The sequence below is a fragment of the Clytia hemisphaerica genome, unplaced genomic scaffold, assembly GCF_902728285.1.
Source record: "Clytia hemisphaerica strain Z4C2 unplaced genomic scaffold, Clytia hemisphaerica genome assembly, whole genome shotgun sequence".
NCBI classification, from domain to species: Eukaryota; Metazoa; Cnidaria; class Hydrozoa; order Leptothecata; family Clytiidae; genus Clytia; species Clytia hemisphaerica.
Genome location: NW_027104543.1, coordinates 501342 through 525343, shown reverse-complemented (window position 1 = coordinate 525343; position 24002 = coordinate 501342). Strand labels below are relative to the sequence as shown.

General features: G+C 34.4%; 1 protein-coding gene across 1 annotated transcript in view; it reads right to left on the bottom strand.

Moving 5' to 3' along the window:
* The window catches only part of LOC136822650 (dystrophin-like), a 54467-nt gene that overhangs the window by 15040 nt on the left and 15425 nt on the right, over positions 1–24002 (bottom strand). The window contains exons 14-26 of the mRNA XM_067078921.1: positions 23719–23942; positions 23241–23407; positions 21638–21764; positions 20488–20660; positions 18854–19004; positions 18344–18509; positions 17889–18037; positions 17274–17586; positions 16401–16552; positions 14560–14725; positions 13474–13607; positions 10714–10868; positions 365–551 (exon numbers count right to left, since the gene is read on the bottom strand). Of these exons, the coding sequence (XP_066935022.1) occupies positions 365–551; positions 10714–10868; positions 13474–13607; positions 14560–14725; positions 16401–16552; positions 17274–17586; positions 17889–18037; positions 18344–18509; positions 18854–19004; positions 20488–20660; positions 21638–21764; positions 23241–23407; positions 23719–23942 (2264 nt within the window). The remainder of the gene's footprint in view (positions 1–364; positions 552–10713; positions 10869–13473; positions 13608–14559; positions 14726–16400; positions 16553–17273; positions 17587–17888; positions 18038–18343; positions 18510–18853; positions 19005–20487; positions 20661–21637; positions 21765–23240; positions 23408–23718; positions 23943–24002) is intronic.

The window sequence follows — 24002 nt, the reverse complement described above, 5'->3', positions numbered from 1 at the left end:
CGTAAAGTTTTACTTTAAATAAAAAAAGGGGTAAAGTTACAGCAAAAACTGCTAGTTTGACAATGAGTGATGAAGAACCCCCTAAAAAAGACAACCAATTTTTTAAGTATTTCGAATGAAAAAGTGAGTGTAAATTTCGAAGCAATTGTAACAAATCGTCAATCGTGAACATTCCGTTCTGTAAATCAGTCAATACGTCACTTTCAACCAATCAGCTGTTGGGTCGGTGGAAGACATTGCAATTGTGCATATCAAGAATGAAAAAATCAATGTAACGACTTCAGATATTTGACGTCGATCCTAACCTGTCTGTAATCTGAAACCCAGTCCCAGTAGTCTGGAAACAAAAAGGATAGTGGCATACCTGCATTTCACCTTGTAGTTCATCCACGTTTGAAGTATCCTCAGCTTGCGATGACTCCACCAACGAATCTAGTTCTGCAACTTTCGATTCTGCTGAAGATAACCATGTCAATGCTGAAATCATGTTCTTGTGAAATTGTAAGAGGCGATCCAATGCTTCTTGTAATGAATCTTGGTGCGCGTTCGAGCTGTGGAGAGAGAAGGTTTATTATAGGTAGGTAATATTACAATTTTGTTCAAACATGTCACAAAGCCATACAACGTTTTCGACCGGATGCGAAGAGTGGGATCACCATGGTAGGTGCACCATTTTTGGCGTTTCCAACGGAAAAATATAACAATTTCAAATTCAAAAACAGACACAACACCGACCATCAAGGCATAATCTTATGCGACAATATGTGCAGTCTAGCATATAAGCACTTTCTCTTCATCGCCCGATATCAGCAACGATTTGTGACAGAACTTATCTACCTAAGTAAAACCCGCTTAACCCCTTTTACAAAAAGTAACTACTATAAATGAACTCAAATCCAAAATTCTCGAAACATTCGACTCGGTCATTTAAAGCACAAAAAGACATTGTTATACATAAGAATATCGATGATAAATGACTTCAAAAATAGGTCATTTCTTAAAGCGCAAACGTTGACTCATTCTTTTTTGTTAAACAAAACAAAAATAACATGGATGACAGACACAAAAAGAACCCCCTCCCCCCGAGCAATTCGCAACTTTTTGATCAAAACGAAAGCTAGTCATCTGAACAGTACACAGCGTAACCACCTTCCGAAAGACTTTTTTCGGTTAAAATTCAGTCTAAACCCTTGGCGTGAACAAATTCAAGAGCTAGATAGTTTCATGACAGATAACTTTAGACCAAAACATACCAAAGAAAGACAACCCCTTCTTAACCGTCAAAAATATTATCAAGTGCTCTTTATGAACGAAAACATACCAATAAAAATGTGGACAAAAAAGACTGAATACAATAGAAAAACCTTACCCAAGGTCCTCCATCATACAAACACTAAGAGATTTCACAATATTAGGATTCTAAACCTTATTTAGAGCACGGTTTTTCCAGGTTTTTGACTAACTCGTTAAGGTAACTTCAAATTCGCCACTATCAGTCAAAGGACGAATGGACATAAGTCGTGAGTGAAATTTCGACACATGCGCACGAAAACTTTCTATTAAAAACGTGGCTTGTACGTTAACAAGATACGAAAAAGCTCATTTTTTTTTCTTTTTTAAAATTGTATTTATCACTTTATAAAATGAGTTCAGCAGATTTTTATGTTGATCGAGAGCTAAAGGTCATACATTAAAACTCAGATCTTATGGCGCAGGTAGTGATTTTTGCTCGAGTTAGTCGCGATAGTATGTATCGAATTTACTCAACACTATATTTCCTTAAACGTTTACCTATATATAAAAAGTCCTCTGTGAAATTATCATGATATTCATGAGACCCAATTTTTTCTCTAGTTTAAATTTGTCACTACTGGTAAAAACCGGGGTGTTACCGTAGAAAACATTAGGCCATAAATATCATGAATAGAGTGAAGTTAAATTACGTGAAGTTATAATGCAAAAATTAAGCATAATGTGAATGTAGTATTGAGGCAATCAAAGTTTTCTTATTCTAAAGAATAAGTTGTGGCAAATTTTGAGCAAATTTTGAGCAATTTTTCTATAACTTAAATTTGTCACTACCGGCAAAAACCGAGGTGTTACCGTAGAAAACATACTCAGAATGGATGCAATAGACTTATCTAACTCGGTTTGATTCGGATAGTGCGCGAAGAGAAAAGGTCTATCCAAAGTATCAAAATAATCTTTAAAAAAATGATCAAAACTTTGAGTCAGCCAGATTTACAATAAAAATAGAATGTGACGTAAAAACAACATTTAAAAACCCCCGACAAGTATAGAATACTGCAGTCAATAAACTAACATCAAAAAGTCTATCCGGTTAATCCACACCAATAAGCAAGAAAACGTACAAAATGTCTGCATTAAAAATCAATCTGTCTCAAAAGTTCAACGTGCAATGCATGTTTTAGTTTCCTTCTACATAAAATTGACCAATTATATACCAATTCTACTTTTCATGGAATGATTGAAAAGTAATATGATTTATTAGGTATTTTCTTTTTGATCGGTCCAATTTGGTAACATACCGTATGATTTATTTTCGTCGAATTTTAAAGATAAGGGTATTAGTTACTTTCATCAAAAAGCGCGCAAGATGTATTTGAAACGTCAAAAAAAATCTGAGAAAAACGCACTTTCTGATATTCTTACCCTGAGGTAGATTGTAGTACGAATAATATAGAATATAAGTCGCTCCTCGTGAGCTACTTGGCCTAAAAGACAGATTCTATAAATAAAAGCTAGACATTAGTTGGTTATAGACCGACTAATAAAAAGATCGAGCAAGATTTAGGTTAAAAAGACGTTTCATTTTGATTTATTAAGGGCCGTCACGCTTCATCAACACCGATGCCGAAAAGATGACAATCAAATTATGAAGTGTGAACGTCCGTATTGTTGAAACTGTCATTCGTAACAAACCAACTAAGAACAACAAGCAAAAATACTTCATTTAACATTTCATCAAATCAATCAAAAGCACCAGCAAAATAAAAATCAAAACGATTTAGTTCCCAGGCAATTGAACCATTCCGTTCGCTAAAAATAACTTCAAAAAATACGTTAAAAAAATTAGCAGTGTATTAATAGCGTTATTTAAATAACATTACTGAAAGTCTAAAGATCCTAAAAACCCTAAAAGAGATTTAACATTTGATTGATCACCAAATTTCATCCCCTTGAAATTACCCAAAAACTAAGTTTTCCTAAAAGGCGTATCTATATAGTAAAAATTTGACATTTCTAACCACAACAACCACACAACTTTCTATCATTATAAAAACTAGAACAAGGAAATAAGAAAACTGACGATTTTTTTAGGATATTTATGTCGACTGTTTTAAGAACACGAAAAATATGTTATCTTAAAAAACTACGATCAAGCAAAATAACATAACAGTTAGACTTTCCCTTATTCGAGATTCATATCATTCAAGACACACTACATTTAGATTCTTTTGAGGGTTGACTCACATGTGGAAGAGTAAGATTCACTAATTTTCATTAGCATGACAAAAACTTCGAAAAAACAGCATTGTAAAAGTCATTGAGTTTGAAGCCCGAAGGGCTAGAGTGGCAAGAAAAAGTGAAGCCACTTATTTCCCATCCAGAACGCGTCTAGAACGAAACGCAATCATGACAACGGATTGTATCTAGCGGTTCCTTTATTTTTGAGGACTGCATTTTTTGAAATCTAGCGATAGATTTTAGTTTTAATCCGGCGTTTGTGTAAAAACCACTTACGGGCGTTCTGGATGGGAAATAAGTGGCTTCATTTCCTATCCAGGAGTCTCAAGTCTAGCCCTTCGGGCTTGGAAGTCAATGGTAAAAGTCCATAATCAATAAATACCAATACAAAATCAATGAAAAGGAGGCTAATTAGTTGATTATAACATAGACATAGAAAGAGCAGACATAAGATATACGCGAGTACATAAAGTCAGACAAAATCAAACAGTGATTGTCAGCAAAATTGTCAGCAAAATTTGTTTAGATCAATGATGAACAGATTTCAAACGAAGATTTTCAATACTTACGAGAATTTGAATCCATATCGAGTTTTGGTCACTCGATTTACGACTTTCTGTACGAAGGTATCGACCAGTAGTTGCATATTTACGACAGATGAATATATTGAATTTACGGCGATTTTTACCACTATTTCATTGAAATTTTAAACTTTAAAAAACTTGCTTGGCAAACGATAATTCTTGCAAATATGAGAAAGAGTATCGTAAGGCAATTCAACAAGTATGACACCTCGTAAAAGACAAAAGATGTCAGTAAAAATCTTAAGATTATTTCTATTCACTGTTGTTGTGGCAAAAAAGGTTGAAGTTTTTCTTTTCTTCACAGCAAGAAGCCTCAGCAAGGCAGCAGACACGCACATTTTTCAAAAGGAGAGTCTGAGTTACTTTTCAAAACAAACTTGATTGAAAACGGTTTATAAAATTTTAAAGAGTTTTCTAGATTTCGGATGAGTATGTTCATCTCATATTATCGATGCCACTGTGTTACCACATTAAATTCTTCGAAAAACGTCATAATCCTTCATTTTGTATGTGTGTTATAATAATAATTACGCAATCAGTTCAAAACAAAAAGGTCAGCAATGGTGATATCACGAAGAGAAACGAAATAGTGAAAACTAAGACTCATACAATCAATAAAATCAAATTTAACATTAAAATCGAACTATCAAAAAATGCCTTGATTAAAATGCCCTTTTAAATAACGGTTTGATTTCACTTTTAAGGAGAGACCACTCTTAGAGTCAAGTCTCAACAAACGAAAATAAATGACCCTTCTTTTTATTAAAACGACACAACAACAACATGAAGGTGTAACAAGTTGACGACGACCGGGGTATTCATAAGTTTGTTTTCATTTTGGAAAAGCAACAAGAACTTTATAAGAACATCTGAAAACATTAACATTTCCTGCGGATAGAGAATTCAATCCATAAACGAGCTCACGGGACAGTTAGTGTTAGTGCAATGTTAAAGGCATGCAGCGTAAATTGAAATACTACTAAATTTAGTTCCTAAAAAATGCATCTCGAAAAAGTAGTCTAAAACTTAGTTCTTGTGAGTATGTTCTTATAAAAAAGAATACGCGGAAAACAAAATTTTGACGTTCTATTGTTAATAATTTCCCGATAAAGATACCTCATCTATGTTTAAGTTTGTAATGAAACGGTAAAAAAATAACCGAGACACTTTTCCGATGATCTATTCAGAGAGTTTACTTAAAATAACACTTGACTTCAAGACAGGAATATTTGTCATCCTTTATTATAAGAAACATGACAAAACATTAAAAAATCGGATCTCGAATATTAAAATTCGTATACTATAATTTTGCCCATATTTCGTAACTTCGAGAAAGTCACTCTTTTACCAATCAGAGCAAAGATTGGCCGTACATCTATATCAAACATATTCACCTAAAATGAATCTAACCAATTCACACTCTAGTTAGCGAGAAATCTGTATGCTTACAAGAAACATAAGTAGAAATAAAATAAAAGTCTCAATTTTTTTCGGGAAGTTCATCAGGGGTGAGGGGTGACCAGAAAAACGGAATCTATGGTTTGCAAGCGCTGAAGGATATGTAACAAGGATGTTATTTACTATGAGTAATCTCTTTCCTTGTAAACCTTAAGGAACAGGTTAATTCCTTAGGCTTTCTTTTAAGATGTGTTCCTGTGCAGGATACCCGTTTGCGAAAAACGACACCGCTTTTACCACTCTAGTTCCTCATTGAAGAAATTAAGGTTCTAATTCACTGATCTTTCTCAATACCGGCCCACCAAAATCTTTGATTGTAGTTTTTTAGGTGCTACCTAAATGGTAGCAATTTTCACTAACGGTGTAAATTCATCGAGTGCGCTAGATATACTCCCCCCTCCCTTGGATACTTTCGATGATGTAGCACCGTTTAACACAAAAAAAAACTCCGATCAGAAATGACGGATATAGCTTTGTCCATTTTTAAAGGTCAGTAGTCTAATTTAAAAAAACATTAGGATTTTAAAGGATGTGGGTAAACTTTCCCCATAGGCCATTTCACAGTCGCAAAGCGTAATGGGTAATCAGGACCACTGCGCGCTAATAACGACTTACTATTGGTCCAAAGTTTTGAAAAAAATTGAAGATTTTTGCGTCTAGCCAACGGGAAGCCGTAATGGAGGCGCAATCAGTCCTGATTACCCATGATCCATTTCGACCGTGAAATGGCCTATGTATGACATGGGGACTGGTTGAAATATTGTAGGGGAAAAGCAATCGGTCAAAGTAGTACAAATAAATTATAAAATTGAAAAATAAATAAGTGTGGTGTGTGGGAATCTTAAAGTGACAAATTATTCAATTGAATTATAAACCAAACCATACCGCAAAGTTTTCTTTTAGAGTATCAACCATAGCTACTGGTTGAAATGTTACAAAATAATTAGACACAGGAATGTCTAAGGTTTCCATAAAAAATCGATTCGCTTTTCGATTTAGAAACGGACGAAGGATAGAACGAACGATTTCGAGAATACTAAAAAATGAAATCGAAATTTTTGTCCAAAAATAATGAGAAAAATCCTGTCAATGCTTGAAAAAAAAATGGCGAAGATACTTACTTATCGAATAGAAACATGACAAAGTGTGTACCGGGCATTAACGGAGACGGAGTCTTCCCGTCATGCATTGAGGTATCACCGCTCTGTGATTGGTCCATTGAATAATCCAATAACATCTCACCCATTGTTTAGATTCTCTGCAAATTTTATCTTAATTTCTTTTCATACGATGTATTTTAAAATATGCTTATATTTTCTAAACGTTCAAATATCAAAATGCTTACCTAAAGCTAAACATTTCTTTGGATATGACCCCGATATGACTAGAAACATTTCTATTAAAATGGTATTACCTCAACCTCGCACTTTCCAGGCTAAAACTGAAATCATTAAAAGATACTCTACATCATCTACAAACAGAATCGCTCATTTTTTTATATCTAAGCAAAACTGGGGCACCTTGCATATTAAGCCCTCCACCAAGACAAAAAAAAGCTTTTTGTACTAAAACTACACTTTATATCCATAAGACCCCATGACCGCAATACTAATATTAAAACCATTCGAAATAGAATGGAATAATTGTTGAGAAATGGTTATTTTACAGTAAAATTTGATATCTTTCTCTTTGCAAAAACTTATGTCCAACAACCACCAGGTATAAAGTGTAAAAACCACCAACAATAATTTTTTGAGTTGAAAACAAACTACAACATAACAATTTCCCTATACTTTCACTTTCCCAGTGCTTACTACAACATTCTCTATCACTAATACCGGTAGCTATTGAACATCTCAAATACCAGAACTTGAAAATGGTTCAGTTCCACAATCACCGGGAGAACCTTTAAAGGCTTTCGAACTTTTTCTACGTTTTGTGTTTCTTGGTCAACTGACTGAATTCTAACTGGAAGAGAAAACTCGATGAAGAAAATTTCTGCAGCTCTCTGATGCTAATAACTGCAAAGTTAAATTACACAGAGAGCTGTATTATAAAAGCTTTTTGAAGGGCATCATGATAAAAAGCATCATCAGAAATGACAAAATGTAAAAATTCATACAAACTAAAATGAAATCACTTTCCAGAAAACGACGATCATAAAAAGGTTAATACGTTTAAAGCTTATAATGTCATCAAGAATCATATCGTTACAAAGCCCGGCTGACCGACAAAAATTGACTGGATAGTAAATTAACCACAATTTTCTTAAAGTGAACAGATGTAGTTTAAGATACTGAGAATCATAAAAATAGCAATTTATTTGCCTGAAAAAAGTATTTCTTCCGCAAACTTAACTATTCTTGTTATATAATCAGTAGAGACAACTGGACCCAGTTTAACAAGCAATCGAGTCACTAAGAACGGTGCTTGCCTAGATTTCATATAACAATGCAACCTTTTGAAACATAAATACATTACTACTACAAACAAAACATAAACATAACATCAAAATGTCAATCTAATCAATTTTTAGAGTGAAAAGTAAACAATGCTAAATTCAACGAAAAAAAAATATTTCTCGAGGGTACCACTTCTACAATGAACGTCATTTCCATAACGTCATTCTTCCCGTCAAAATTTCTACAGCACCAAGCGGAAAGTAACCAGGTTAACTATCATAACAGGGAAGCATGGTGGAATTTTCCGATGTCCCGTTCTGTAAAAGCAAGTACCGCACTCCCAAGAAAAATTCATAAACTGATTTTCGGTTTCTCTTATTGATCAACTAACTGGTAATTCTAGTTAACTTAATCTCAATTGGCACCTAATTTTTCCAGGATAAAGGAAAAATTAGGTGACCAATTGAGATTAAGTTAACTAAAAGTCCAGAAAGCAGCCAAGTACTACCATTTTTGTATGGCTGAGAGAAACTGTATATACCAAAGCTTAAAGTATTTAATGGTTTTCCTAAACTTTAACAAGTTAGAATGTTTGGTTTTCAAAAAGAAAAGACAAAGATCCTTTATATGGTATATGAAACACAAGTAGGAAAAAAACCATTGGTATTTAGTTTTGTGGTTTTCATACAGGTTTTGTAAGTCTCATGGATCTTAGAAAAACCATGAGAAAATATTTTAAAGACTTTGAGACCTGAGCACAAACCATACTAGTTAAACAAACTAAAAACTACATAATGTTTTAAAAACTAATCTGAAACAATATTACAGTACACGACTTCAATTTCAACTTCAAACTTGATTCAAACCAATTTTCCAATGTCTATCAAGTAAATATATAAATACCTCTAGAAGGAAGCAGAGGGGGAGGGAAAAGTCAACCGATATTACGCAAAAATAACTCTTTCAGATACCATCAGATGCCAAAAGACTCGAGAGGTCTGTATCATTTGTAAGACAAGGAAAAAAACACAACAAAACCACGAAGTCATTTTTGTCCTCACTCCAAAAGGAATTCTGCAAACTCTACAAAATTATAAAATAAACTTTCATTAGAGAAGTTGGCAACGTTTGCGGTGATTCAATTCACAAAGTTCTCACGGTAAACTGGTTCACGTTCTCACGATACAGTCAATCTTCTGCCCACGTCGAATTACAGTAGTCCAACAAAATATATTCTCTACACAAAACATATACAATATATCAAGAGCTTTTAAGACTTAGTTTTATAGCCTTCACAAACCAGTATAATAGTTATATTTTGGAAGGGTCAAAATCTTTGTGGAGAGTCAACTCATAAATAATATGTTTATTCATTTTTCCAAGTATCTCCGAAAAAACTCAGCAAGTTTAAAAGCCAAGCCTGTAACTGAAAGCGAAACTGTAACTGAAATTCACGTTTTTTACATAGCGTGAAAAGACTTTAAATTTAGATGAGACGAACGAACAAATGAACCACGTGCATTTTCGCACCAAGTCTCTTAAACAATCAATCGAAAAGTTGAGAAATCGTGTTTCAATTAACCAGTGATGATGTACCTGTCATCAAAGAAAACAACTGCCTGCCGAGAAAACATGTAGTCAGTTAACAGCCTCTGTGTGAAGTTTTAAATCCCTTACAACTCGCATGGACGTTATATGGATGTGTAAAAAACTTTGTGTCAATCAGTAAACCCGTCAGCGAAAGGCGAATCAAGTTTTGAAAAAGTTCTCAAGCCTGTATCGTCGTTTTTCATTGATAAAAGACGTGACCAGCTCAGGTAAGGTACAGGCTAATCTTCTTTGTTAAGAACGCTTGAGAAGTCAAGGTATATGTTGAATCGACAAAATACAGGTTTCTAGTACTTTTTCGGTGTGATAGAAAGAGATTTGAAAACACTTTGAAAACTCACTCACTATTTTGAGAATTCAAGTGGCTGCACACGCAATTTTGCAATGGGATTATCACAAGCGTTAAAAAAAAGTTTCCATTCAAGCTGACATAATGGCAAGACGAAACGTTGAAATGGGTAAAAAAGACTAAAATATTGTTTTAAAAATCAAAACAATAAAGAAACATCAAGTCCAATAACCGATCAGACAAACTAGACAATGCTTTATCTACACGGATTAAAACTGACAGAAGGTCAATTAAATATTCGTATCTAACAAGATTGCAAAGATTCATGTCAAAGATTCCGACATTTTTATTTTTTCTCCACTTGATAACTGGAATTCTTATACACGTAGAGGTACATAAATCCGGAAGATTAAAGAGAGGCTTTTCTATTTGGCGAATGGAAGACCAGGATAGGTAATGTAACTTGGTCTAATGTCGACATCCCTCTTCTAATCTCGACACCCTTCTTTAGAGGTAGGAATAGTAGGAAGGTTGGAATCGTTGATAGAAGCTATATTTCTTTGCTTAGCAACCAGAGAGGAAAATATCTTTTATCTATCAGTGACTCGGACCTTACTATTATTCCTCGAAAAATGGGTGTCGGAATTAGAAGAGGGATGTATACATTAGACCAACTAACGGTATCGGGCAAAGGAGACGAAATTCAGTGTCACACAAATCATTTAGTGAAAACCTCAATCCAGAATGATCTTTCAACAATTAAAGCCACTGGGTTCTCAAACTCCAAACATTTTATCTTAGCTTCATATAGACAAACCTTCTCCATATTAAAGGAAATATTTGCTCAAAAAAGATAGAATAAACAAGGATAAAAGATGCATACCGAGTTTCCAAGCTATTCCAACGAGTATTGGTCTCGTTGACAGTCGTTTTGAAGTCGTTCAAATCCTCGTTGACGTACGTCGACAAAATGGTTTCAGCTAGTTGTCGTAAAGTATTGTAAGTGTTGGCCCAAGTTGATAATTCGCCTTGGAATTTCTGAAAAGGAAAAGAAATAAAGTTATACGAATACAAGTTTCCACAACACTGTTTTCGCAGACCAAAACAGAACATTTTGTCTGTCTGTCTGTCTGTCTGTCTGTCTGAAAGCCTGAGTGTCTGCTGATATGTTTTTATGTTGCGCAACTATCTGCGATGGACAGTATTTCACAACAAAAAAGAGCCTTTCGACGAAGCGAACAAGACAAGCTCTTGATCAAGACTTGACCAAGTGTTCTATGAGAGAAGGAGATCTTCGAAGTCCACTAAAACCAAACTGAGCTCCTTGTAGGCTTTTCAACAGAACGACTTAATCGAGTCTTTATCAATTATTTGACCAGACAACCTTTTTATCAAGGGTTTTTCTAAATAGCAGATTGAGATTTTTAAAATGCGCACTAGCTGAAATCAGAGAGCATTCACACAAAAGAAGGACATATCTCAAAAATCGAATTAAGATAAGCCCTTCGAAATCAATGCACATTATAAAGGCTTATTTGATCCGCGTATTAAAAACCTATTTTGTGAGATGACTTTAAGCTGTATATCACTCAATTTTAAATAAGCATGAGGAAAGTAATGTACTAAAAATCGTTCTTTTAATGTCACTTCTATTCGTGTTTTATTAGATATAAGTAAAAGACTAACATTAAACATCAAAACGGAGGCATTTTGATCTGAGAATCAATGCTATAGCACAGAGTTTGGAGGTGAAGCTATTGCTTCTTAAAAGCGAGTCTGGTGGGTTTCAAAGTCATTCCCCTTGACAATTTGTAATGTTTTGGGTAAACCGAGAGAGAAAAGGCTACCCACCAGATGATGTTGTACCTGTTATACCTCTAGAACCAGTGGAGGTTTGCAGATGCTAGAATTCTTTATGACTTGAGTTATGACCGATAGAAATAGTAGCGAGTCCAATAAGATACAGTGACTTTGGCATACAGGAGATCAAAAATGAAATCCATCAGAATCAAAATTTAACTAAACGAAAGATATTCGCAACTTGCAGATAAAATAAAATTTGACTTGATGTGACAAAGCAGAGACAGCTATTACTTAACACAGGAAAGAAAGCTAAACAAACTTGCAAAAATGGCATCAAAAAGCCAGATTAGTACTAAGCCCAAATAGCAACAAATGTTTTCAGCCATAAATGTACTTAAATCATAACTAAATCACAGGTATTTTTAATGAAATAAGCTCCCTCAAACGTAACTTTTTTTCTTGTTAAACCACAAAAAAGTGACTCTAAAACGGTATCAGAAAATTACACCGACTATGATACTACACTTTATACTAATAATAGGGGAGACGAAAAATTGGAACAATGAAACTGATATAGCTGAGCTCAAGATTATGATAAGGGAGTTCGAGTTTCCGAACAAAATCTTGTCTGCTGGTATGACATTTGATAATAGTTAAAGCATCTGCGAAAGAGGTGATACATAGTCCAAATCAAAGGAATAGCTGGTATCTTTGCTCAGAAAATGACTCAACACATTTGAAGGACTTCCAAAATAGGACCCCCACATTGAGATATATAGTACACTTTATTTTTCATAAGAACAATACGGCTCAACATCTCCAAAAAATAAGAGCAGGATAAGAAAAATTTGAGGCTCAAAGTGACAAAAAAATAAGAACAGCCAAGCTGCAGCAAAATGTTAATGGTTCTGTTAAAAAAAGTGTATACACGAACATGTAAGGCTTCGACTGCCAAAATACTAAAAGCAAGTTTTTATATTTTAAGTCTCAATAAGCAGGAAATACGCAAGAAATGCAATAATTAACAAATCCACCAAAGGTTACCATCATAGCATTACTTTGTCTAAAGACATCAACAACTCTTAAATTCTTAATTCGTCCTGAGGAAAACAAATTCTGAGTGAATCAGATAGAAAGATATCAAGTTTAGATTTCAACACTGCTTGGTAGTAACCTCTCTTCGAAACTTGATTTTACCGAAGAGTATGCTTGGAAAGATAGAGAAGATTTCAACACTGCTTGGTAGTAACCTCTCTTCCAAACTTGATTTTACCGAAGAGTATGCTTGGAAAGATAGAGAAGATTTCAACACTGCTTGGTAGTAACCTCTCTTCCAAACTTGATTTTACCGAAGAGTGTGCTTGGAAAGATAGAGAAGTGTAGTTCAGACCCAGATCTCTTTAATATTAAGACTTTGTGGTTTTTTTTCTTTCAGTATAAATGACACGAGTGCATTAGGTCATAATTCGATAACTATTTTTGGAATGTTTTATATTAAGCTTACCAAGAAGGTAAGAGTGCACTGATTCTCCACAGAAAAAAAAGTCTTATCTTTATCCAGAATTAATTTACAGCCTGATGATGTAAGCGAGTTTATGTTTGTATATTTTTCTGCAATAGAGACGGTTAGCTTCTGATTTGTTTAGATCCTGATCAACTGAACTGAGGACGATGGTAAATCAGCACTTTTACCGTCCTCGATTTTATGGGTCAGAACCGGGTTAGGTTATTCTAAATCGCTTCAGTCGCTTTGCCACCGTCCTCGAAAGTGCAAATACATAAACTCGCTATAAAAACACAAAAACCGAACAAAAACAGGGTGCAGTACAAAATTACTCACCTTGTGTTTTTCAAGTTGTGCTTCTAGTTCGGTGACGGTAGTACCAATCTGTTGGTTTTCGTTCAATTGAATATCGGCTTTGTACACATAATTATCAAGTTGTAAACGCAACTCGTTGTAACGACGCCAATCAACTAGAGGTATGGAGAGAGAGAAAAAAAAGAAATTAAGAGAAATCAGCAAAAAAAAAAAAAAAAAATTAGTTAGTTTAGCTTCAATCAATTCATCAAAAATTACCCAAACGATTAAAAGGGCAATCAATCAGGTATAACTACAAACAACTCATTGGTTTTGATTTAGCATGAAATTAGTACATGATGCAAGTCATGAAAAACAGCAACAAAAATCTTTGTGTATTATCACTGAGATCACAATTTCAACTCATCAATGGATAGACAGAATATCAAACTTTATACTTCAGCTATTCGTTCGTTGAAAGCCTTAATCCTAAACATACAAGCCTGTGGTGTCAAAGCGGAAATAGAAATGCAAACAAGAGCACATAGGAGTCTACAGAAGCCTCGTTTGATTAATCCTGGAGCAAAAAATTCAGAAATCTATTTTCGGATTAACAAATTCCATGAGGAAATTCTCTTAAGCGCTGTTGAAATCAGTTTGCTTTTGACTTTTTAAAGCATAATGCGTTTGAGATTAGCCAAACAAATGAATAAGAAAGCCTTCAGTAGTCTACTCAATAGACAGCTTAAGACTTTTAGGCCTTACTAGAGTAAGAGTCACGCTTGAAACAAAGGAAGATTTGTCCCCGCTGGGACCCAAGAAAATTCCACTAGAAAATTTTGCAAAATTTCGTCCCCAGTGGGAAAATACCCTTGAATTTTAGCCTACTGGGAAATTGACTTTGATTTCATCCCTATTCGAAATTTCAATGTTTGAAAATTGTACTCCAAAATCATATCCACTGGATTTTTACAATAGAATTTCTATCCCCATTGGGATTTCAAAAGGAATTTATCCCCAGTGAGGAAAAAAGTTTTACCGAGGCTGTCAGACAGGGGTGCATTTGACGTAGCCGAACGAACGGATGAATGAGTTCTATTCGGAATCAAAAGTGTAAGAATGCCTTACCCAGAGCTTGGTTAATAAGTGACTTCTTGTTCAAGACTTTGCCCCATACTCCTTCCCAATGTTCTTTCAACTTGTTAATCTTTTCGTCGTCTTGTGGTGACGTGGTTGCCATGGAAATAGCGCCGTCATATTCTTTACGTCGGTTTGACATCTCTAATTGGATGGACTATGGTATGAAAAAAGTTCAGTAATGAAATTTATAGTGTCAAAGTCTAAAGGTTTCAGACAATTTTTCCCTAACAAGTTTTTGGTGTATTTTTTGGAAGAAAATATAAAATTGGTAATTTTCCATCGATTTCAAGTCATGAATCCTTTTTAGAGCCTTATAAGGTTCCAATGGCCCAAGTCTCAGATTCCAATTTCTTACCGATCGATCAATTATAAAGCTTTATGGTCGCTCATAAACCAAAGCTTAGCTTTTCAAAATCAAAGAACAACCTTGTCCCGCATACAACAGACAGCTATATAAACCTTTTTTCAAAATGATATTTTATCAAAATTCTTTTACAAATAAAATGAAGATTTCAATATTTAATGATTGAACAAATAAGCAATGAATACAAAAATCGTCAAAGATATTTGGAAAAGGGTGAGAAAAATCCAAATAAAACTTAAGAGAAAAAAATAAAACACCTTTTGCTTTTGGTACCGCCTTAAAACTAACATATACCCACAAAATATGGATATTTTTGTTAAAACTCTCTGCAAGGATAAACCCCAAAAGTATTTTTTTCTCCAAAATTCTTCAATCTTTTTCTTAAATATTTGATACCCAAAAAAGAAAATGATCCTTCTTTTACGTGACAGGGGAGTTAAGAAAAACCGACACTGCGTGTAACCTGTCAAAAAATCTTTATATCGACTGAAAAATGAATGAAAATAGTATCAAAACTTGCGTCATCAAAAAATGATATTTTTCAAGAATTAATTTTTAAAGATTCGTTTGGTAATAATATTTTAAATATTCACAGTTACTTTTGGTTTATGGGGCTATCGAGTAGAATCTAAAAAAAAACTTTTACCATTCCTTTACGACATTGAGGAAAGTTTGGTACATACTATCATTATTTAAAATGACGAGTAGCCAATTAGCAGGTGTCCCGGAAATACTTTAAAAACATTTTTTTCAATACAGTAGCTAAAATCTTGACAAATCTTCGTACCAAATTTCAGAAGAATTTGAGATGCTGTAATCGACGCAAGCATAGAATTAAGAAAAATTCATAAGCTCGAGATTTTATTTTTGGCTGGTAACGCCCTCTACAGAGACGTGGAAAATTATTTTCTGATTCTTAGTTAGTTTTACCTGATGGTTGAAGTGTTTCGGAGGGCTGCTGACGTACCATTTCTTCATGTTCAAAACCAAATAAAAAGTCACCACAATCACAAATGTTTTCAATCTCTTTAACTAATTTCTAAAGTTTTTTCTTCCGACTAAATATTTTTAAACCCAATTTGATTGGTCAAATATTTTTACAGTGATCTCTCTCTATTTCATCAAGGACCGAAAGTTTAACTCGGCAGGTTCATAACATCAGGGGGTTGACAAACCGACGAGACTCGATTTATAAAGAACTTGTAAAAACACTAGCCATGATAGTCTTTAAAATGCAGAGAACGAAAAAGGGAAGAACGTTGCCAGCTGAAATACCTTTTCAAATTTAAACTTTCGCCCATAGAAAGGACTGTTTTGAAAGGTAGATTCAAAGAGAAATTCCAAACTTCAATTTATAAAAATCTTTGACACAGAGAGGATCCACTGAACCAATACAAGACCTAATGAAAAAGGGTTTTAAAACTCTTCAATCCCATAAACCAGCACCAACTTAGCAGCAACTTACGTTTTGTTTTTGTACGGCAGCCGACATTTCATCTTCATCACCAATGGTAACGTTCAAACTTTTGATTTTCTGTTCGACCAGTCTCAACCAATCGTGTAAATGAGCCGTCTCTCCTTCGCCACCGATACTGTTCTCGTTTGTCGAAGAATACACTGAAAAAGGAAAGGAAAACATTTTTTTTTAATAATTACTATAACTACCTACCTTTAAAAACAATCTTAAGTGATAATGATGGGTTTAATTAGAAGACTTTTTGTTGATTTTTATTATAAGCATATATAATCCTATGTAATAAAACGCACAACCACAAAAGCGACCTATCGTTTTATTTTTTACAAAGATAAGGTAGCCCATGTAGACTCATGGGTAACCAAATTTGAAGTACCAAGAAAGGATCGCGAAGTTCCAATGAAGCGTATTAGATCGAGCCACCACCATTTATTTCGAATCGCTGAAGGCCTGGTGTTATTCTTCTGTAAGTGGATACTGTTAGGAAATCACTTAAGATTAATTGTTTCCCGGGATTTTCTATTTTTACCCATGAATCTGCTAAGAGGAGACAATACGAGCAACTCAGATTAATTGATACAATATAATGTACAAACATTACAGACGGCTTAACTGAATGAATTCATGCTATGCACCATTGCAATGTCTTCCGTGGATCCAATAGCTGATTGGTTGAAAGTGACGTATTGACTGATTTTACGTATACAACCAATCAGCTATTGGGTCCGTGATATAATACCAGAAGACATTGCAATAGTGCATAACATGAATTATGATCAAAACCATAGGGTGTCCGAGGGTATCATTAAAATTTTGACCAAGATTTCCTATCCTAGACACTCACTTTGGGAAAAATTCTCTTACTTTCATATTTGTATTTTGAAGTTTCAGTCGTTGTGAAAGATAAACTGGTTTGTAACGAATCAAACGTGACGGGAGCGTCTTGACGTTCTTGAACAGTCTCTGCGACGACGACTTCTTCCGACACTGGTCGTTCTTTAAGCGCTAGCGCAAGACGTATAATGATTTGCCAGTCGACATTTAGTTGTCCGATCTTCTCGCCAACGGCTTGTGGGAAATTCCCAGACGCCAGCTCCCCTTCAGCTTTGAAGTCTTTCAAAAGGTCATTGATGGAAAGAACGTTGCATTTACGTGTTTCTAATGATTTCTTCATGATCTGTGATGAGAGAAATTGTTGAGATTATGAAAGGCTTGATGCGATAAGATACGAGAGACTGGCGGATCGCTGTGATCTGGGTAATCAAGGTAAATTGAGCGAGATAATGTTTCTCAGGTTCATTCATTTAATACAGTGCTTATTCCTTTTTTAAATTAAAAACACTAAGAAAATTCATGGTTCTTTGAAAGATCTTACGCTCAATAAATTGACCAATATCTCCAGTTATCAGAGTTAATTAAAATTTATAAGATCATGAGAAAAAAAAGTTACGAGTAAAAAAAAAACAATGTCAACAATACCTCAGGGTCGACATTATATCCCGGTTTGTTTTCCTTGTGGCCTTCCAATAAATCTCTTGTCTTGCTCATCCAACTGGAAAGGCCATCGAGTTCATCAAGGAAGCGCGTTGCACGTGCTAGGTTGTTCTCAACAACATCAAATCGTTTGCCTGAAAGTTTGAAGAAAAAAAACAATGAATGAAATTTTGAATGCTCGAGAAAACAATCATTTATATTTTGATAAATCAATTTTCTGAATTTTTGGCTGAAAATTCTAGTTCATACGGACGGCATGAATCAAAATAACATAAAAAAACTAAAATAATTTGGAATTATTTGGATTCAGTAATGGTAAAGTAGAGGAAACGATCTTCTAAGGTTAACGGAATTGAAAACTGAATTACTGGATAAAAAAAGGGAGCAATGCATTCAAAATGACCAGAAAAAACAAACAACCAAAAAACTAAGAGACATACTATGTCCTGTGGTCAGATCTTGTACTTGAGCTTGCATGGAAGTCGAACGTGATTTAATCTCATCAAGTTGGTTGGCGGACAAATCGGGACGTTCAAGTAATCGATCGGCATCATCTGTTAAACGTCCTATCTCATCCCTTCTATCGGTCAAATCATTTTCACATTTCTGTGCAAGGAGAAAAAGAATCGCAAAATATTAGCTAGTAGCTAAGTCTATTCACAAATTGTATATTTCTCTTCATATAAACCACTTTCGAAGGTGTTAGTCTACTGGCATTGACAAAGTTTTCGTATGAAGGCCATAAAGAAATACACTGTTACCGAGAACAGACTTTAAAATTATCATAAATCATTTTAGACAAAAGAAGAGCAAAATTCAGCTTCTTTTCCAATTTAATCTTGTTTTATTAAAGTTCCTTGATTTAGTCATCCTGTTCTATAGGATGGCTGTCCAAGGTTTTCCGCAAAAGATCTACAACAGCAAAAGATTAAAAGTACAAAAGCACATACCTTGAGGTCATCCCTGTATTTTTGTAGTGACCCAGCATCCACTGGATGTGGTTTAGTATGGAAGACCAGTTTAAAGATGGCATCCAGTTGTGTTTTAATTTGATCCGATTTATTAACAAACTCTTTGATCTTTGGGTCATCCATTAGGGATCTAAAGGGAGAGATGAAAGTCAAATAAGAAATAATATGATATGTTACAAATACACTTTTTTTCCTTTTTTAAGAACAATTTTATAAGAACAATGAGGCTCAAAATCGCCAAAAATAAGAACAATTTAAGAACAATGCTTGAACCCTGACTCAATTTCAAGCAATTTAGGGGTCAAAGTAGTAAACATTGGGTATACATCATAAAATAATATATATAAGAACAGGATAAGAACAATTTGACGCTGAAAGTACCAAAAAATAAGAACAAAATTTCCTGGTTCTTGTAAAAAAAAGAATGCCGATCTGTGTGGATAAACACAATGAAAAACGAACAAATATCATAATAACCTTTATTCGCATACCAACAAGATCTAAACGAATACTAATTTAAAGTCCTCTCCAGTAAAAATGTGTATACAGCTAAATCAAAGTGAACTCTACTAAAAAAATTGTACTCTACAAAAAAAATTGCATAGCTGAAAAAAGCTCTCGAGCAAGAACAACAAAATCAAAAAAAGCAGGGAGAAAACACTCTTAAGTGCAGATTAAGAACAATAAGCTCGCCCCCGCATTTTGCCAAAGGTTTTGACGTATATCAGTCATGAAGGTATGTAAGTACTTAATGTGGAATGGCCCAAGAATAGTTTTGTTGGTTTTAAACTTATAATCTATACGCTATGACTCAAAGAGTTAGGAATTCGTGACATTTTTTACCAAACATAAATTTCCAGAAATTATAGAAAATATTTCTTCAGGATTTATTGAAAGAACTAAATCAAAACCTTTGAAATATTGTTTATAAGATTGTTCTTATAAAATCACTTTTATAAAAATATTCAGAATTTTTTCTTTACAACCATTACATATATTTTAGCTGATGATAGGCTTAACGAGTAAAGCTAGTACTATATAGGACAAAGCTCTAAGAGCTTTCACTTTGCTGTATTTAAAGCACTTGATCAGCTCAGCTTTGAGTAGCGAAGGAAGGAACCTTACATCAGATTTACATAACTGAAAGGAAATTTGACATATAAAAATTTCTAGGTCAATGACGAGAGAGTGCAATCGTGGCGTCACTTCCAATACTAAATTAGAAATTCGCTGTTCCAGAAAAGATTTGTACCCCCTATGTCGAAGAGGTCTTTTTGGGGGAAGGTGACCCCCTGGATTTTTGTACTTATTTTTTTAGACCACCCTGGATTTGTAAACTCGAAAAAGCCAGAAACCATTTCCCAGACTACCCTGGACCTCAACATAGGGAGTACAGACTATTTCTGGAATAGCCCGATCCCTAAATTATTCTATACTTGAGTAATTAGTAGAATGTTTCTTGGTTCACTTCAAAAAAACTTTTTTCTTCTCTTTCTAAGATAGTTTGTTGAAAATCATCAGTTGAAACCAATGCATTAGCTTATCTTTAGTTCACAAGTTTTTTCAAACGTTCAAATATCAATACAAAATATACAACAATGAAACTGACTTACCCCAACTTCCTGCTATTCAATCCACTCATGATTTCTTTCCAACGTCTGTTTACCGATTCCAATTTATCTTTCAGCTCAGCATTTGAGTCTGTGGACAAGGCTATGAGCGTCGTGCCAGTATTATTGAGGTTATTCAGTTTGAATTCATTGCGATTGATCTCATCATAGAGGTCCTGTGTAGATAAACAAACAAACAAAACTAATGAAAAATGATGTCATCGTATTCTTTATAGAGTAGACATGTTTTATAAGAATATAATTTTCTAAACTGATTGTAAACGGCAAATTGGTGAAATTACATAATGAACAAATTGCGAGCCTAAAAGTTTAAAGTTTTGCATTTTTGGGACAAAATCGATTTGTTTTAATTTTTAAAACCGGCGACTGTTAAAAAGTCTTTGCTTCGTATGAATTGAGAATTATTTGATTTAGAAAAGAGCTAACCACGGGTGCTTTAGAAAATATAAAAGTGAGATTTAAATTTTGCAGAATGGACAACTAATGACCAAAGTAGTGATCATCCTCTCGGTTCTTTCTAGTCTATAGAATGATTAATTCATCATCTTAAGCTTTCTTTTTTTATCTTTGTGAATCATGATTAGACAAGTTAGTTCTAAGACTCTGTCTAGTCTTGTGATCTGAAATAAGCTTCCATAACTAGCATCCCGCTAATATAGAACATTAAAATACTATTCTGAATCCAAATAAAGCTCAGTGAAATCGTAGAATGTTTTAAGATTTCTTTCTACTTCTGAAACAAGTTCAGCCATTGCATTTTAGTCTGAAAGTGAAGTCTCTTTTGATATTTTGAAACATCACTGTTAAAACTTTTATTGAATTACTTTGTTGTTTAATAAGTCTTTAGAAGTAGTCAGAGAATCTAATGGTATCACTATCTTAATGGTTCCTCAATGATGTTACAGATTCAGCAGCACAACTGATAAAATAATAAAAAGAGGAAAACACAATCAGTGGTAAAAGCAAGGTTTTTTACCTGTCTGAGCCCGAAAAATAGTTTTTGCACAGCAAATTTGCATATATTCTTGAGACTTGAGTGAGTTATGCAGTATTTTGAGACGGAAAAGTCTAATTATTTACTTCGCTGAGTCGGAAATCCATCTGAAAAAGAGAACAAAACAAGTTGACAAACCTTTTCAACATCATCATTTTGATTCTCTCGTAGTTGGTTTTCAGCTTTGGTTAAGAACAGCATGAGTGAATTACAATCATCCGTAAACTGTTGCCATTCACCGACGTTCTTCTCCACCGATACGTATCTAGAAAAAAAAATGTACACATTTTTACACGTTTTTATATATGAGAACAAACTATATAAGAATACAGCTTTGATCAGGGGGGGGGGTCAGTGTACTATAAGGCGGCATGTATGTGTACTACAAGGTATTTTTCAAAACTTGACACCCACCCACCCCTGAAGTACACTATACTACATGGAAAAATCCCGAAACCACCCCATACCCCCTATTTACTACCAGGTAGTACCTGTAAAAAAAACAAAACCACCCCATACCCCCCATTTACTACCGGGTACTACCTGGAAAAAATCAGAAAACCGGGGAAACTTTTTTCGGCAAATCGGCAAATCGGGAAAACTTTTTTCCAAAAATCGGAAAAACAGGAAAATTTTTTAAAAAAATCCAAAATGCGTGAGAAATCAAACTTTTCAAAAATTGCATGAGACCATGTGGAAATGCTTGAGTCTCGCACTCAATGCGTGAGAGTTGGCACCTTTGATGTTCGAATGTTTGAATTAGAATGTTCTAATGTTTACATTGACTCGATAAACCTTCATTTTAGTGGGATCTGGTAGGATTTCAATTAATTCAAAAAAGTTTGGAAGAATGATCTTGGACAAACTTGGCTTGATCAATTTATAATAGAACAACTTTACATTTCTATTTTAGCAAAAATTTCTTCTGAGCCTTTTTGTTTCCATACTGTTAATATCGATTTTGGACCCAACACCTCTATTTGGTACCAGGTAGTAAAAATCAAAATCGATTTTGGACCCAACATCTCTATTTTGGTACACAGGTAGTAAAAATCAGAGTCGATGTTGGACCCAACACCTCTATTTTGGTACACAGGTAGTAAAAATCAAAATCAATTTTGGACCCAACACCTCTATTTTGGTACACAGGTAGTAAAAATCAGAGTCGATGTTGGACCCAACACCCCTATTTTGGTACACAGGTAGTAAAAATCAAAATCAATTTTGGACCCAACACCCCAATTATAGTACACAGGTAGTACATGACAAATTTTTTTCTCAAACACCCACCCACCCCAGGATACATGCCACCTTCTGGTACACTGACCCCCCCCTGCTTTGATTGCCAAAATATCAAGAAAAAGTTAGGAACATTTTGAGGCTTTGCGAACTCTGAAAACCGATTTCTTCTTAAAATATAAAAATACTCAACAAAACGATGAAAATAAAAACATTTTAAGAAGAACATTTTTGGGAATAAAAATAAAACAGTTAAGAACATCCGAAGGTTTCAAAAATTTTGAATGTCTTTATAAAAAAACGTATGTTTTCCTTTTAAAAAGGCCAATCTTTGGTTTTGCCCATGGCGTTCTAAATCTATTAGAACGCAATGGTTTTGCCATATTCCAATTTTTGAAATTTATAAGAAGTATGCAGACAGAAAGCGTAGATTTAAAAAGATAGGGTTTTGTCTCCGCGCTTTCTTAAAGCTGAGTTTGACCAAAATGGCTTGAACTCATACCTGTGACGGAACTCTTTATCCAGCGCATTCCATCGAGCGCACATGGTAGTGAGATGAACATCAATATTATGCATTTCTTCAGGCGTGGTTTGGTTAATGTATGCTTGTTGCACCATCATTAGTGACGTCACCGAAGGACTGACACTGTCCATACGGGTTTCCATTTCCTTGAGAACAAATTTAAAATGAAAAAAATTCATCTCAAATATTGGTGATTCGAGGAATCTTCAAACGGGTCCAGCTAAGTAGAATAGAGGATATCGCCAACTTGGAATTTTTCACTTTCGTTTTCAAAAATTATATAAAAACATCAATCAAAGCAATAAAATAGTAATCTTAAACCCCAAGTTTATAAAAATATAGTAAAAAAATGAAAACACCACCGAAATTTCGATCTCTCAAGTCTATCAAAAAGCTATAAGTGGCCCCGGGCTAGATAAGGGAAGACCCGACATGCTATGTTAAAAAATCATCTTACTTTTAAAAGTTCTTGTTGTTGAGCCAACTGGTCGAACGGTTTCTTTGAGAAGCATTCGTCATTGAAAACGGCATGAATTTCTTCGATTTCTCTGACCACATCTTGAATATCCTGCACAAGTTCTTCAACTGTTCTCATCTTGTTCTCATATGAGGTCAATTTTAAAGTGTCGAATAACCATTGTACTTCTGTGAACTTGTGTTTACGGGCCAAGATATCTGGAGCTGAAAAGAAATGATCGAACTTGTTGAAAGTAATCGTCACTGTAGCTGGTGAAGGGACTC